General features: G+C 39.8%; 1 protein-coding gene across 5 annotated transcripts in view; it reads left to right on the top strand.

Annotated features, from left to right (window-relative positions):
• Positions 1-16,416, top strand: part of NCK2 (NCK adaptor protein 2) — a 157,377-nt gene extending 140,961 nt beyond the window's left edge. For all 5 annotated transcript variants that reach the window (XM_019524955.1, XM_019524952.1, XM_019524953.1 and 2 more), the window contains 2 exons: positions 72-791; positions 15,043-16,416. In XM_019524955.1, the coding sequence (XP_019380500.1) occupies positions 72-791; positions 15,043-15,237 (915 nt within the window). In that variant the 3' untranslated portion in view covers positions 15,238-16,416. The remainder of the gene's footprint in view (positions 1-71; positions 792-15,042) is intronic.
• Positions 16,417-16,747: the final 331 nt, after the last annotated feature.

Below are 16,747 nucleotides of genomic sequence, written 5' to 3'. Positions count from 1 at the left end.
AATTTCAGCTACTGGAGTCATTTGTTATAGATAATGCCTGCAGCACCTATGGTGTAGTGTAAGTGTGTTCATGTGGAAAAACAAAAAGGAAGACAAGTGCAAGAGATGCCTCACCCACTCCTAGTACAGATGCTGAATACCCATCCAATGGTAGCAGTGCAGACCGGATTTATGACCTTAACATTCCAGCCTATGTCAAATTTGCATATGTGGCAGAGAGGGAGGATGAACTGTCTCTTGTAAAAGGGTCCCGGGTCATTGTTATGGAGAAGTGCAGTGATGGCTGGTGGAGAGGTAGCTACAATGGACAGATTGGCTGGTTTCCTTCGAACTATGTGGTGGAGGAAGTTGAAGAAGCAACAGCAGATTCCCCAAGTTTTCTAAGTTTAAGGAAAGGCGCATCCATGAGTAATGGCCAGGGCACGAAAGTACTTCATGTTGTTCAGACACTGTATCCATTCAGCTCTGTCACAGAGGAGGAGCTCAATTTTGAAAAGGGGGAAACAATGGAAGTCATTGAAAAGCCGGAAAATGACCCAGAATGGTGGAAATGTAAAAATTCTCGAGGGCAAATTGGCCTCGTTCCTAAAAACTATGTAGTAATCCTAAATGATGGTCCTACTGTTAATCCTTCCCATCCACCTCAGATAAACTACACAGGGCCATCTTCTACAGGACGGTTTGCTGGAAGAGAGTGGTATTATGGGAATGTTACCAGACACCAGGCAGAATGCGCCCTAAATGAGAGGGGAGTGGAAGGAGACTTCCTTGTTAGAGATAGTGAATCTTCGGTAAGTGATGTTCAACCCATGAATTTTGACACCGTTTGATATAACTAAACATAGTTACCGCATATCACTTGTCATTTGAAATAACTGTCACGATAGTGAATGATTATGTTATATTAGTTGTAGTACAATGTCTTTCATACCTAAAGAGCTTATATATTTGCAGATATGCAGGGGTCTCTTTATCCTTTGCTGAAATGCAATCACATTTGAATTGAAACAGCTGTTGTAAACTAGTTTGTGTTCTTATTTTGGCATCAATGGCAGCAGTTCTGTACATGAGATTTGAATTTGGGTTTGAAACCAAATCAAGGCGTATCTTTGTCTAACTTATACCACTTACTGTAAGATTCTAAAATGAATTTCCTGGGAACTTAAAAGTACAGTATATCCATTAATAAGTTTGAGTTTAAAATTCCCTGAAAATTGGGTCCTTAAAAAAGAACTTGTGTGACCATTCTTTTCTTTATTTTAATTGATTTGAATAATGATGAATGATAAGCTTTTCATTTTTAATTGTAGTTTTAAAATTTATTGAAATGTGCTTAATGACATTTTAGTTTATAATAAGGTGAATTTATAAAGATTGTGTTTGTTTGTTGTGATTTTTACTGTGCTGCACAGCTTCAGACAGCAGCTCAAGTAACTGCTCGAGTAACCTCCTAAATTGAGGTATGGTGATACTAGAGGGGTGTTATATAATTATGCCAGCACAAGTTGGCAGAATTATGCCAGACTAAACATTGGCAATTTAGGAAATTAATATTACACTGAAAAGCAGTCCATGTACACTGAGGTGTAGAAAGTACATGGTTAAACCAGTCCATGAATCTTAACTCTGCCGTTTGATATCACATGAAGAAAAAACATTTTACAAATCTCCTAATGTGTCTTTAAAAATAGTTTGATTATAATCTGGGATGTTTATTTATTTGCCAGATGAGCACAGTATAGAGTGATGGTATTTGCAGGAGGTTGTTCTTCAGTGACTTATAGAATTGGGAGGGGACAGAAAAGGTGGTTCCTCAGTATGCAGAAGTTAGGACCCAGAACCAGCACCTTTAAACTGAGTTTAGAATGATATTGGAAACAATATCATTGGCCAGTATAACCCACCAAGAGCTGATACACATATAGAAGACAAGCTCCCATAATGTTGTGCAGGTTGCTCTTTGTTGCTTCCCATTTGCCAAAAAGTAAACACTCTGGCTGAACATACCAACAGAGCTGGCATTATAAAAGTTTATTATTGTGGAGAGTTCAAAAAGTTTGTTTTGTGCAATTAAAAAGAAGATTAATTATCCTTATCTTTACAATTTAGCATTGGCTGAGGAAATAACATGCATCTGTTGTTCAAATGATACTGCAAAATGCCTTAATCATGAGTTTATGGCTATTGATATTAGCATAGCTAAATTAAGGTATAATCCATACCAGTTAAACTGATATAAGGGTGCCTTAATACAACACAGGTGCCCTACATTTATGGGAATAAGCTATACCAATATACAGCAATTTTTTAATACCAAGTATACCTGTCTGCAGTAAAGGATTATGAATGTAACCATGCTAAAAATCAAATTAATGTTGTTATACAAAACAACGTATAGAGCAGGCTTTAACATGTCTCTTTTTAAGAGCATATATGTTAAATGAGCCTGAATAACACTCTGTTTTTTATAGATCATTTCTACTCAGTGATTCTGATATAAGCATATTTTTCATTTTGTCAGCAATGCCGAGGAAATGTTCCTATATTTGTATAAATCGTGTAGTAGTGCCGCTATAAGTGCATGTTGGTAAAGAATGAATTTCAGTAAAACAGTAAAAACTAAATTTCACTGAACTATAGAAATGTAGAATAAGTTTGGTTCTGAATGTTTCCTTTGCAGCATATTTTTGTATTTTGTTTTTGGTATTTCTCTTTTCATGGGCCATCATTAGTGATGGCCAAATAAAGGTTGGTTTGATTCCAGCTCCAAAAATGGAGTCAAAAGGCAAAATCAGATTCATGCAGGTTGGTTAGTTGGGATACAGTTGTGGTGGATAACCTGCAATGTGTGTACCATGAGTTGCCCAGGCAGTCTGTGTGGGGGTGGGCAACATGGTGACAGATGGGGTAGGGAGAAGAACGCAGAGGAGCGAGTAGGGCAGGGAAGAGGAAATGGAGGGCACTGAGGGAGAATACGCAGCTAACTTGTAGCATTTCTGCCAGAAAGGTTGACCTCTACTGGTATTACAAAATCTTTCGGGTCCTTCCACATGATTTTTGTTAAGGGAACATTTCCAGGGTTGGCAGAATCAGCCTATATTTAGTCGGTCTGTTTCTTAAATTTACTGAAGCTTGTTTAAAATGCAAAAAATAACATTTAAATATTTTTTTTTAAAACTATTTTCTTGTCTTTAAATAGTTATTTCTTTGGCATCAACGATTACTGCACATCTTATTGCCAAGAATGAGATGTGCTAACAAAACTTAGCTTATACCAGTGAGCAAAAGCAACCAAACTCACAATATATTGATTTGTGTATTTCTGAATGGTTTGATATTTTAGTCTCAGATCAGATTGAGCAAGGACTGATTTTGTAAATCAGTAAAATTCGCTGTAATTCTGGGTTTATGAAAAATAATATTCATGACAAGTTTATAATTTGAGATATCCCAAGATAGGTTTTGCATATTTAATATTGCCTGACTAGATTTAAGGCCTCTCGCTTCTAAGGCTCTTTCCCTGTGGAATGCATCCCATTACTGCTTCTCTGCTTCTTAACTCTGCTTCTCTATTACTTCAGGTTCTGTTTCTATTCCCAGATCTGCCAGAAATGACTTTGCAATCTCTGTTATTTTACTTGCAAAATGGAGACAAATGGGAAAGTATCCAGAGAAGAAGAAGAATGATAAGAGGTTTAGAAAACTTTGACCTATGAGAAAAGGTTGAAGGAATTGGGTTTGTTTAGTCTGGAGAAGGGAAAACTAAGAGTGGTGAGAAGCATAATAGTCTTATATTATAAAAATGATTCTTACAAAGAGGACAGTGATCAATTGTTCTCTATCCTCTGGGAGTTGGATAGGAAGAAAACAGCTTAATTTGCAGAAAAGAGGATTTAGATTACAGAGTTTTCCTAGTATCTAACCATGAGCATAGTTGTGCACTTAAACAGGTTACATACAGAATTTGTGGAACCTCTTTTCTGGGGGAGCGGGGTTAAGAACCTGTTAGGGTCCTGAACATACTTACCCTTTCTTACTATAAGAGGATAGACCAAATTATTTTTGAGGTTTCTTTTAGCCTTACATCTTTATGCTTACTGGAGGAATGATAGATGCCTCTGGTCAGAATACAAAGTCTTAATTACTGTTGCCAGCTATAAAAAGAACAGAAACGGCAGTCACTGAAAGAGGAGAGAAACCACGGTATTCTGGCTTCCCAGAATACTTCAGGTTAACGAGTATACTGTGGATCTTAGTTCTATTTGGTGTGAATTCTGCACAAAAAATACAAAAGAGTGTTTAAGACTTCTTTTTCCCCACCCCCTTAAATAGCTTTGCTGGAAAGACTGGATGTCACTTTTTTTTTTTTTTTTTTTTTTTTTTACTCATTTTTTTCTTTTTTTTTTTTTTTTTTTTTACTCATTTTTTTCTTTTTTTTTTTTTTTTTTTTTACTCATTTTTTTCTTTTTTTTTTTTTTTTTTTTTACTCATTTTTTTCTTTTTTTTTTTTTTTTTTTTTTTTTTTTTTTACTACAGCCTTTCACCACAAGCTTATCGCAAGTCCCAGCCTGGCATGCCTGTCATTCTTCAGGCTAATCTGACTCTGCATGTGGATTTTAGAGCAGCCTGAAAATTTAGCTTTATAAAAGCACTGTTTCGACCCTAATGACTATGCAGACAAGCCACCCCATCATGACCCCTATGGCCTCTACACATTGCAGTTTTTGTGAAATTAACTGAGACCAGCTAGATGTGCAAAGTCACAATAAAAAGTTCCAACCAGCTATGAAGTTAGACCTTGAAAATGTGTACTCACTTTATAGTTGGTTACTATCTAGCTTTAATTTGCATGTGTAGCAAGGAATGTGATAGCAGTCTGCTGGTCCTCTGGCATCCCAGGGTGCATTGCTCCATCTCCAGTGTAAACTTCTCTGAAAAAGAACAAGGAGGAAAGTCCTGCCCCAGCATAGTTCTGAACCCTAGGTTCATTCTCCCTACCCAGAGGCACCCAGCAAGAGAAATGTACCCCCCCCCCCAACTATGTGAGCACAGAACAAATGAGCAGGGATGCCAAGCCATGCTGAAGTGTACCAGGCAGCACCAACTGAGGGGGAGGGGGAAGAGGAATCTCTCCACCTGTGCATGGAGCTGGGGACACCCAGCCTGGCTGGAGCAGAGCCCAGGTCTCCCAGATAGCAGCAAGCTGTTAGGGAGGGTACCCCCTTCACCCTTTTGTGTGCAGGGAGCCAGGGACATCCTGCATGGTCACAGGCAGCCCTGGTCTCCTGAGTGACAGCAAGCATTGGGAAAGGGGGGTGGGGAATTCCCCAGCTGATCAGGTGCAGCAGTGCAAGGTGTTATTCCTTTTTCCCTCCTCCTGACAGCCTGTCCTATGCTGGTCCAGCCAGGCGTATGGTACAATGTTTTCATCATGCAAGGAAAGTAGTGCTATGACTGGAATAATGTCTAGAGGCACCGTATGTTACAGCTGTGTTTCACTATGTAGCTCTAAAAAGGCTTTTTGACTTCTGTCTGGAATTAACTAACTCATTTAAAAAAAACTTTCATATTTAATATGGCATCATTATAATAAAAAGATTTGTATGCAGAGTAGTTTCTGAAGAGCTGTGTTTAATTCATTTGACTGTTTCTCTCTGGTAAGATTGGCAAAAATGGAGCGTGCCAAAGACTCATTCAGAATGTAGTTGTGTTGATCACTTGCGAGTCAGTGTCACCACAAAGACTTACAGGGCTACCCAGTGGAATTTGCTTAGGTTTTAAACAAAACACTGCACACAGTTCATGAATTGAGGGCTCCAGTTGCTTTTTAATCAAGAAGTTTGGTTTTGGCCTTGCAAATACACTGTATTTGATCCCTCTAAACAGGGGGATACAGTGAAAAATACACTTTGTAGTTAGACCTGGAATATGGGAGGCTCCAGAATTTTGCAAAGGGGAGTGCAGGAGCAGTGACTTGAGTTGTGGGTAGCTGCACACAAGAAGAGGCAGATTTTGCCCCATCAGCAGCAACAGGGGGCTTTGTCCCTCAGCAAGGTAAAAATATTTTCTCCCTCCTTTCCCCTTTGCTCAGTGGCATGTCCCCTCCCCTCCCCTCCCACTGCCCCCCCACCTCCTTTTTCGGCTGCTGTTGCCACTGTCCTCAACTGGACCCTGGGGGGGGGTTGGGGATGGTGGTGAGGGCTTCAAAGGTGTTCCAGCCCTGTTTCACCTGGGCTACGTGTGGAGCCAGGCATGGCTGGCAGCTGCAGGGAGACTCCCTTTCCTTGCGCCTGCCTGCTCCTGTACTGACAGGGGGGCACACCGTGAGGACTGGACTGTGAGGATAAACCTGTCTGCTGCTGCTGCTGTCCCTGGCAGAGCCCAGCTAGAGTAGGCAGGAGCAAAGTCCCTGCCTGCTTCTCCCCTGGTATGTTAGACTGAAAGGGAGTGTTTCCATGCCAGTGCACCCCCTGGATCCTCTCTGCCTGTGAGCATCTGGTTTTGGCTTAGTATTGCTTAGAAAATTTAGTTCTGTTAAATCTATTAAATTTAAAAGAATATTTTTTATGTTATAATATAGCAACATTTATCTTCCTTCTTTTTTTTTCTCATGCAGCCCTTAGAATTATTTTATGTTCTTTTTATCTCTCTCTCTTTCAAACATTCTTAACTAATGTTTAAAAAACAAAAAGCAGTCACTATATAGTATACCTGTTTGCATACATGATGACAGAAGGAGAGAGAAATGGATAAAGAAGCATGTTTCAAGCTTTCAAAGATTTACTGTAGAACAGCGTGGAATCTTGGCCAGTGACTTTTTTCAGGAATATCTTTTGTTCTCTTCATTTCTTCATGCTGCTAAAAGCCTCTATTATACTGTTTTATTATTCCACCTATTGGAGAAGCCTCTCTTCAGGCTGTAAACTGACATTGTCCTATTTGATGGCGTAAGTGTGAATTATTCTTTTCTGTAGTTTGTCTTGCAGCCTTTTGACCTCTGTGTCTCAGGTTATTGTGTGGCTGCCTGTTGCTGTAATATCAAAGTGTCTTCCATGTAAAGAAGAATTTCTTGGACTATTAACTCTTTTTGGCTTGTCCCCATGACTGAGCTATATAAAGATTTAAAATAAGTTGGGATTTGGGAGATTTTCAGAGGTGGCGTGCATGGTTGATTAATCTGATTATTGACCTGTTTACTCTTTCATTGCTTTATCCAGTAGAGAAGGGTTTGCAGCATTTCTTGAAGACTGGATTTGTTTAATCTCCTCTGGAAGTTTGTTCCACAGCTGGATATTGTCAGCTGAGACTGTCCTTAGTTTTCACGCACTTACTCCAAGTTGTTTTGAGGAGCGCAGCATGCTGATGATTTAGATGGTGGGATGTGTATTGTCTCGTAGGTGAGAGCTGGGTGAATTAGTTTTATCATGATCTAATTTTACCAGAAGTAGAAAACATTGCCTGTTGTTTCTTTGATCAATGGAAGACCGCAATGTCTGGTCACAACTGTCTACTATTACAGAAACTTCCTGGTAAATTTTTCACAATGTGTGTTTGTCCTGGCTAATTTTACCTGCAGTCTTTCTGTAACCTAAGGGAAGGCTGGAACTTCAGTGGATGTTTCTTTGTAGAGAAGTTACTTTGCTTCATTCTAGCACAGGATCGTGGTGTGCCTGAAACTAGTGCAGACCATTCTTGTCTTATAGTTTCCTCCTATCTGTACTAATACTATACTGTACTGTTGGACCTACCTGCTATCTCTGATTTAGTATTTATTGTTAGTGCTTTGGTGCATGGATTTTGTTCTGTATCTGAACAGAAGTTAACACGAGGGAATCCTAGGCCATGAGGGGCTCCTAGTTATTATAGTTACACAAATGATGAATAATATTGCAAACAGTCCAACCTGTAACACCATCAGAGTATGTTGGGTGGGTGATTTCCCTGCTTCCATTTCATGAATCTGTTTTTGTCAATACAAACAAAAGGAAGTGGCATGATTCAGAAAGATGATTCTTTTTTACTTGAGTTTGCTTCACAGACTCTGCTAATGCCTAATCTGTATCTGACAGGAAGCAATAGGAGTTCTGAGTTGAGTTGAGCTACCATTTTCTAGCATTCTTTTCCTTGTCTAGTAATGCAAGGAGGGGAAGATCCACGTGTTTTTTTTCCCCCTAGCTTTTGTCACTACATCTTTGCTGCTGCACAAGTAAATAGGCTTTGGAGACAGCTTCTACCTTTTGCAATTGGCCACTTTTGGAATGGATGCCAAACCAGGTGCATTTTGACTTGCAGGCATATCTCAGAGCAGTAGATGGTTTCATGTTGGACTGAAGAGGACAACTGGCTTCTCTTCCTATCTGTTCCATTCAGCATGCATAACCAGTCATTCCAGCCAGTCATTAGGAAGTTATAGTCCTAACACTTTAAAAGTAATGCTGGGTTCCTATTATAGATGCCAGGTACAGCAACTGGTAATATTGAAAGATCTAACACGTTGCTTTGCCACCAGAGAACTCCTGGTGTGACTAGAACTGCTTCAGCCCCTGGAAACTGCAGCACATTTGATTACTGCATTCATTCCTATGCAACACAGAGAGCAGAGGTAGGAGGTACAGTAAAAGGACTTCAGGCTCCTGAGGAGCTAATTCTACAGAATATGGGTTTTGTCTTGGACTACTTCAGCTTCAGAACTTTACAGGTCTGATGGAGGCAATTAAAAATTGCAAATGATTGATGCCTGTCAAGTTGGGCATCCCACCAGAAGTGATGTATTACAATGGATTTTAATTATATTTTTACTTATAAAAATTAATTATGTAATTATAAAAATAATTAAGGCTGTTTATTAAAGAGCCTGTTTTCTTTCAAAACAAAAGGGGGGGGGGGAACCCTACGTGTGCAACTTGGGGGTCCATAGAGCTAATTCACATTGGCTCCACCCTCAGTGATGGAACATGCAGTTCATGGCAAAAGTTCACTTTTCTCAGAATCTTTTCTTGTGTCTGCTTCTTCAGATTAAGCTATATTAACAGGGGTTTCTGACCGGGGTGTGGGATAGTTATATGCTTCAGACCCTGCTTGATGGGTGGCTATGAGAGAAGTAGGGAAAGGTTTTTAAAGTGCAAGGGCTTGTTGCATGTCAAAAAGGAAATGGAGTTGTTTTTGTCCTGGGGTTATCAGGCTGGAAATACTCAGATCTGAGGAGGTGTTTTTATGCTGTGGGTTGGTTTTCGATGCAGGAGAATTTTTGTTGTCTATGTTTTATTTTTCTGAGAAGGTTAAGTGGGGATATGTTGAACTAAAAGTGTTGGTTGAGCTGCTTAGCTGGATTAGCAGGGCTGAGTGCAGGAGACAATATAATCATCTCATGAATGGGGGGTATGGGGGAATTGGTGAGGCTTGCACAATTTGAAAAAAGGTGGTAGACGAGAAAGGAGACATTAGGAATTGGATTCTCTAGTATAAGGGGATTTCAGAAGAACAATTATTTTTCTCACCTAAACCAGGTGTGTCCCACTTCATTTTGAACAGGGAAAATGGGGAGAGAGGATTTCCCTGTTTTTATTCTTACTTTTCCAAATCTTCCCTGTTACCTTGTTTCCTCCAGCAATGCCAGTTAAGACCTGTGTATGTTTTCCTTTGAAAAGATTAATCTGCATGGGGGAGCAGTGGGAATGGTAAAGCAGCATTCTGCCTCCAGTTTCACTACTTACTGTGGGCACCAGCTTTCCACTACCGCACTCCCAGAGATAAGTAGCAGTTAAAACTACAGGAATCCAGTCTAGTTTTAAGAAATAGTGCATCTGGACTGGAGAGCTGCAGATGTGTGTAGCTAATCATCAGTTTTTCTTTTTAGTATTTTAGAGAGAGCTTTGGATTTAATCCCCCCAATCACGATGGGAAATAAACAGTAGGTCCCTGCTATGACACTTCTGTGTATTTATGGTTCTGCAGCAGAATTAACCTTATCAGTTGTAGGGACTAAAATTTACTTTTAATATCCCTTGGGGTGCTGGTTGTAACTTTGGAGGCTTTCATGCACAGAACTGTTGCGTGCAAGCTTCTAGATATAGCAGTTAATACAAGTGGGGTGAAAGGGCGAAAATCTTCTTCCAGCAGATGAAAAATAATAGCTTAAAAAACAGTAAAGAAAAAGCAATAAAACCAATAAACATGCTTGAAACAAATCCAAGGAGGACAGCAGGGAACCAATTCAAGCCACATTCAACCAACATACTGTGGAATGGTAACACTTAAGTTGAAAGAGCTATAGTTTATCTGGAGATTTTTTTGTAGTCTTTAAACATTTTATTTGTATATTTGCATGGGAAAAGCAAAATAAAAATAAATACAAGTCCAATTACTTTTACTATTTCCTCTTGTATCCTGTGTAATTTACTAATCTGAGGCCAGTAAAGGGTTTTAGTTTGGTTTTGCCATGATGGATCATTCTCTTCTGTCTCTGTACTAGCTGATGGTTGTCAGAAAGGAACTAGATAGTTCTGTTCACATTTTTTAGATTAAGTGAATTTATCAAAAAGAAAGAAATTTTGTAGCATGTTACACACAGAAACAAGCAATGCTAAATTCTTTTATTTATACACGAATGTAACCAACAAACTTTAGGACTGGAAAAAGTGTTGACACACTGACATAAAATAAATTTTAAGTAATAGGGATAGCATAAGATGTGGCAATAGCACATTAACATACTGGAATTTAAACATTGCCTATCTCATAGGAAATAAGTGTGAGACAGGACTGGATCGCAGAGGATACAGGTTTTATTCGCTCTACCTCTACCTGACTCCCTGTTCTCTTTTCTTTGTCTGTCTTATCTCTGATAAAATTATAATGAATACTTACTAACCTGTACAAAGAATTCTGATGTACATAGTAGGAAATTATGCTCTGGGGACATGACAGCAACACTGCTTCTCATCAGAGGACAAATAAAATTTCATGTGGCACACAGACATTAGTTTGGCTGTATTTAATGTGCTTTTCTAAAACCTTTTCCTACTTCTAAAAACGCTTTCATTTCAGATTCTGCCTTTCCATTTATGGAAATTTTAAAAACAAATTTAATATTTAAAAAAAATATATATTTTAGCATAGGAATTTGTCACAGAATTAAAGCAGGACTTAATATTAAATGTGTGATCTTGTCTCTCAAATGCGCACACAGCCTCTCTCACCAGTCCTACTAAAATGTTTCACCTGGCCAGTAGTGTAATTCTTGTATTCAAAGCAGAGTTTGTAGGAAAATAGGGCTGGAAGGGACTTCACAAGGTCATCTAGTAGTTCAGTCACCTGCTAAAGGCAGGATCATCTCAGCCAAGTGCCTGCCTAACCTGCTTTTGAAGGTTTCCAGGGACAGAGATTTCACAATTTCTCTAGGTAGCCTGTTCCAATGCTTGACCATCCTCATAGTCACGAAGTTCCTGCTAATCTCCACCCTAAATTGCCCATGCTGCTGCTTGAGGCTGTTGCATGCTCTCTTCTGACACTGCCCTGTGGCAGTTCTGTGATTCCACAGCTGCACAATTTGCTGCAGTACTGACTGTGCTCCAGAGTCTCTGCTTCAATTTCTTCCTTTTTAATGAATGTAATGTTTCTGTCCTGAGGGCTGCAAAGAACACCTTGAAATTAAGAACAGATTTTAAACCAATACAGCGATGGCTGCCTCAGGGTAGGCAGTGATGCCAAAGTGGTGCAGACTAGTTAAATCGGCTGTAAACTGGGTAGGTTGCATAGTGGTAGCAGTTTAATGCTGGTTGCAGAGAGCTTATTTCAGGCTTATTTATCATGGTTCTTTAGTAGTTTCTGCAGCTTTGTTGAGCTTTTCACTGCCATGTGCATTGCCAATACGCACACCTGTGAGCTTTAAACTAACGTAGGCAAGTCTACTTCGCTAGTGCAGTAACAGCAATTGACTGGAGAATAAACATGTCCTTAATGCAGGGTGCCTGCAATAGTAACTCCATGATGTATGAACTCTGCCCTGTTAGACTCAGGCAGGGTCTGTGGAATCTGCTGTTCTGCAGCCACAAAATCTGGCAGTTTGCTGTAACCAGGTTTCTGACCTATTTATATCTAGTTTTCTTACTGGCTAGGACCTGCTTGCAACTGCACCTTGTTTTCTAGTTTTTCTCACTGGGGGAGTTAATTGGATTACAGTGCAAGGTCTTTTCACTGTTGGAAGCAGGTAGCATGGATCACAAAGCCATAGCTGGAGTCTAGTTTGGGAGTGGTAGGGAAAGGTAGCAGAGTGTGAATTTTTCCAGGCTGTGTAGAGAACATCCGTTTCACTGGAATTTGTTGATTTGTCTTCATCTGAGTTTGCAGAAATGGTTCAACTTCAGTGAAGTTCTGATAGACCCAGGCAGGATTCATTCCTGTCTAGGCATCTTACGAAATCTTCTGGACTTTCTGGACAGCCCTTAATGTTGGGGAACTTGGGGCTTTCCCCTGTTCCACAGCTCTAGGCCAGGCTGTAATGTGAACTGTCTTGCTCCTGGGGACCACATGGATTTTGAAGTCTGGCAGCTGGGTGAACAATCAGGCAGACCGCCATGGAGGCAGGGCTCTCATTTCTTTTCACAGAGGATTTTACAATTTTGGTGGGGGGTTGTTTTGAATATGGATGAATTAAGAATTTTGACGTATTTAAAATGGAGGATTTTGTGTATAGAGCAATGGTGAGGCTGGTTAGACTACCATGAAGTAGTTGGAAGCTTTTGGATCCAGGGACAAAAGACACTGAAGCCAAATACAAGTATCCCTTTAGCTGCTTTATCACATGGACCCATCTGCTTGGTCAGCAGGAAGTGTCAAGGCTGTAGCAGGGCTGTCTGGATAGCCTAGTGAAAAAACCCTTCCACAGATGTAGTCACAGATGTAATCCTTGATAAATTTCATGCTACCGAATCATGCTATTCGTGCCATATAATTGCGGTGTTGTCACAGGCCTGTGTCTTCCATTGGTTCACCTGGGTGTAGAGGGTGATGATAAACAATGTATTGATAATAAAGGAATAAAAAATTTGAGGGCCTTTTACGCCTTGCGCTGTGAGCCACACAAATGTTGATGATGGGTGTTAGTGCTAGCTCACGTTTGGAGCAGCCGTACTACAGGCAGCAGGGTCTTGGAGGACCAAATGATGATAACCTCTCCTCCCCGCCCTCCCATTCTGGGCTCTTCCCCCTGCCCGTCCGGTTGCCCCCTACCTCCTGCCTCCCCTTGCCCCTGGGGTCTTGCTGATTTGTGGCTGTCCACACTGTATCCTAGGGGAGCAGGCAAGGGAGGGTTAACCTGGCTGTACTGTTGCCTGGCAGGCAGTTTAACTCTTCCCTGTCTGCTCCCCTGAGGCAGACAGCACTAACAGCCACAAGTAAGCAAGGGATGGAGTGGGGAGCAGTGAGCAAGGATATGTGATGTTTGGGGGGGGGGGCAGTGGGCCCATTCGGGACCAGTGAGGAAGGGTCAGCAGGTAGGGTGTTTACACGAAAGTGTAGCCTAACCTGGCTACACATTAGTGTAACAGGAGCTGGTTAGCAGGGATCAGAGAGATCCCTGCCTTGGAGTGGCATAATTTTGAGCCACATAACAACTGCTTAAAACTAGTTTCAGATGTTAATGTGTGTACAGTCCAGGGGTTAAGAGCTCCAGTAGCCACTCCAAATTACCATGTAACAAGGCCCTAAGCCTGTTGTGGGATCTAGGAGTGGTTGGCATGGGATCTGGTACAAATGTCTTTCCAAACCTGCAGACCCCTGATCATAATAGCTTGGTTTCACAGTGATACTTGTGTTTCTTACCCATGAGAGCAGGGGGGATTAAAAAATGACTGTGTACAGGAGATATGGATAGAAAAATAAATGTGTAGTTATGCATTAGTGGACATTCAGGCCCACTCTACAAGTTATATTTATGTTGCAATGAACGTGTTAATTGTAGCATAAATAGGAAGGGTGCTACACATGCACTCTATTTCAGGTACCCTACATGCAAAATTTGTCTGTCTGGGGCCTCAGTTAGACAAGTTTTGCTTTATGTTAGTGGCATTGTAATTAAATATTTATGTTACAGTAGCACCCAAGATGGCCTCTTGTGTTCTGACCTTCTGGACAAACTTTAAACTGAGATTTAGGGATAGGAATTCATGTCAAGTGAAATGAAGATTAAGATTACAAACTGGAAGTTGGTCCTTTAATTAGAAATATTAACTGCTAGTCAAAATAGACCAAGAATAGAGTGAAGGATTGCTTATGCCCAGTATGAGCGCAAGGGGAACATTTGCAAAACACTTGCCAGCAGTAAAGTTCACATTAGTGGTATGTGGTAAAGCAGACAAAAGTTGCTAGGTATCAAAAATAGCACATGTACTTGATTTAACAGAAGAAATACAGTATTTGAATTTCACCCGATGTGGGTAGTGATTTCTTTGTATTGTAGAGTTTCATTCCACATCCTGTTCTGTTTTGTTTCGTTTTTTTAAATTAAGAATTATTTCTCATAAATGTGGTAATAAAGTTGAAGGATGAAAGGTTTTCTCTTTTTTGGAACACAAAGCAAAAAAGGCCCTCTAGTGGCCATGGTTTTGTTTTAAAAAATCATGTGGGAATTTTCTTTCCTAGTCCTCATCCCACCCAAGCAATATGGCAAAAATTATTATTTTCAGCAGAACATTATTCATCAGAGTAATCAGAAATGAGAAGGGACAGTCTTTTCTCCTGGACATTCTTATGCTACTAGCTTGAGCCGGTAATTTCTGATTTGCATTTTAGTCGTTTAAGTTGCAATTTTTGTCTGGGGAGCGTTTACCTAACTGATTTAACTGTACACATTAATGCTAGGTACAATTTACTGCTTTAGTTACCTAACATAATTATCTACTATTCAATAAACTGTGGAATGAAGATACAGTAGAAGATATGAAGGTAGAGTAGATTACTGTCTTGAGTTTGCTCCTTAAGCCACAAGTCAGTTTTCTTTTTGACAACTTTGTATAATTTTTTTTTCCTCCCCTCTTTCAACAGCCCAGTGACTTCTCGGTATCTCTAAAGGCATCTGGGAAGAACAAACATTTCAAGGTGCAGCTCATGGACAATGTCTATTGTATTGGGCAACGTCGATTTAATACTATGGATGAATTGGTGGAACACTACAAAAAGGCTCCCATCTTCACCAGTGAACACGGGGAAAAGTTATATCTTGTGAAAGCACTTCAGTGACATTGAAGATGGACTTGGCCATCTAGGCCTCTTACAACTTACAAGCCTTAGGTCCTAAATTCACTTTTATAGAGCAGAGCAATTTACTACCTGAAGCAGGCTTAAAGGATGGGCTCTTTCTAAAGTATTTGCTCTGTTGGTTGTTATTGTCCTTTTTCTGTTTGCCTATTTTGTCGTTTCAGTTCTGTTAATCTCAGATCACCTCCCCTCAGGTTGAGAATTTCACTTATGTGGCCATTGTAAGCACTCACCTTCATGCCTGAGTTCTAAACTCCCCTCTCCTGTGTACGTTTACATAGTTAGCTCAGATAAACGAGGGGTGTTTTCAATTCAAAACAGTGTTAATCTGTTCAAATTGCTCACGCTGACAGAACTCTTCATTAAGAGACATCAGGCACAGTTTGAATGCACTGAAGCTGCAGCTAATTAAATGAGATACAGTAGACATAACAGTTGTGGCTATGAGTTCTGTAGCTATTTTGCTTACCAAGTAGTATATTACAAAATTTCCTAGTTCCTAGAAGCACTCTTTACACTGTACTCTGCTATTACATTGCCTCTTCAACTCTTTGTAAAGAGTACACTAATTAAAGCATTTTGTAATAGTACTTCTTAAACTACTATGGTAAGATTGTAGTAAAAGAAACCTATCTAGTGTATTTTGGTCTGTAATTGCAACAAAGAGAAATTTTCTTTGAGAGTTGATTACTAGAGAAAGATTCATTGAATTGTAAAGACTGAATGTTTTGGTAATCTACAACCAAATGTGCCATCCACATCATGCTTTTCCTCTTGCCCTTCTGCTTGTTTGAATTAAACAATTATGTATTTAATTCTCAAAGTAATATGTATCTGTAGCTGATTGTTGACACTAATACAGAAGATTAATAAAAACTGATCTTGGGGTGGGGTGGGGGGTTACCAACACTAATATATATATATTTGCTTTACAGAAAGAAAGCTTCAGGGTTTACAGAAGATGGTGTGATCAGTAGTAGGAGACACAGAATGTTTATCAAGAAAATGCATTTTCTCTTTTCTTTACATTTAAGCTCCTTTATGGTTTAAATACACAGTCTTTAGATGGCACATTCCTGAGACTGAAGAAGGGATCTTGAGATCTCAAAATCTTGCATACTCAGTTTTTTGGATATTGTAATAAAAAAGGTATTATGTCAAGATGGAGTATTGGATTTATCCTTGGTTAGTAGTCCTGGTGTTGATTTACCAAGGTGAAATACAATAAATACTACATTTGTGTGGTGTAAGAAGAAAAGATTTGGAGCTCCAGATTAGAGCATCTGTTGTTATCCACCATGTTCTCTGCCAGTCCATAAAGTACTTCAGTGAAACTTGAAGTGAGAGCCATTTCCTGGTGCATCACCTCTTAATTTAATTTATTTCAACTTCCTTTTAAATTTGATTTCTTGCCTACACTGGTATTTCAACCACAAATGTAGCTGCCCTCATGTAAACCCTACATGAGTGTAGTGTGATTTTCTTTGATGTG

Source organism: Gavialis gangeticus, unplaced genomic scaffold, assembly GCF_001723915.1.
Source record: "Gavialis gangeticus isolate Ggan-Ray unplaced genomic scaffold, GavGan_comp1, whole genome shotgun sequence".
NCBI lineage: Eukaryota > Metazoa > Chordata > Crocodylia > Gavialidae > Gavialis > Gavialis gangeticus.
The sequence above is the reverse complement of the archived record's forward strand: the minus strand, read 5'-3'. Positions and strand labels throughout refer to the sequence as shown.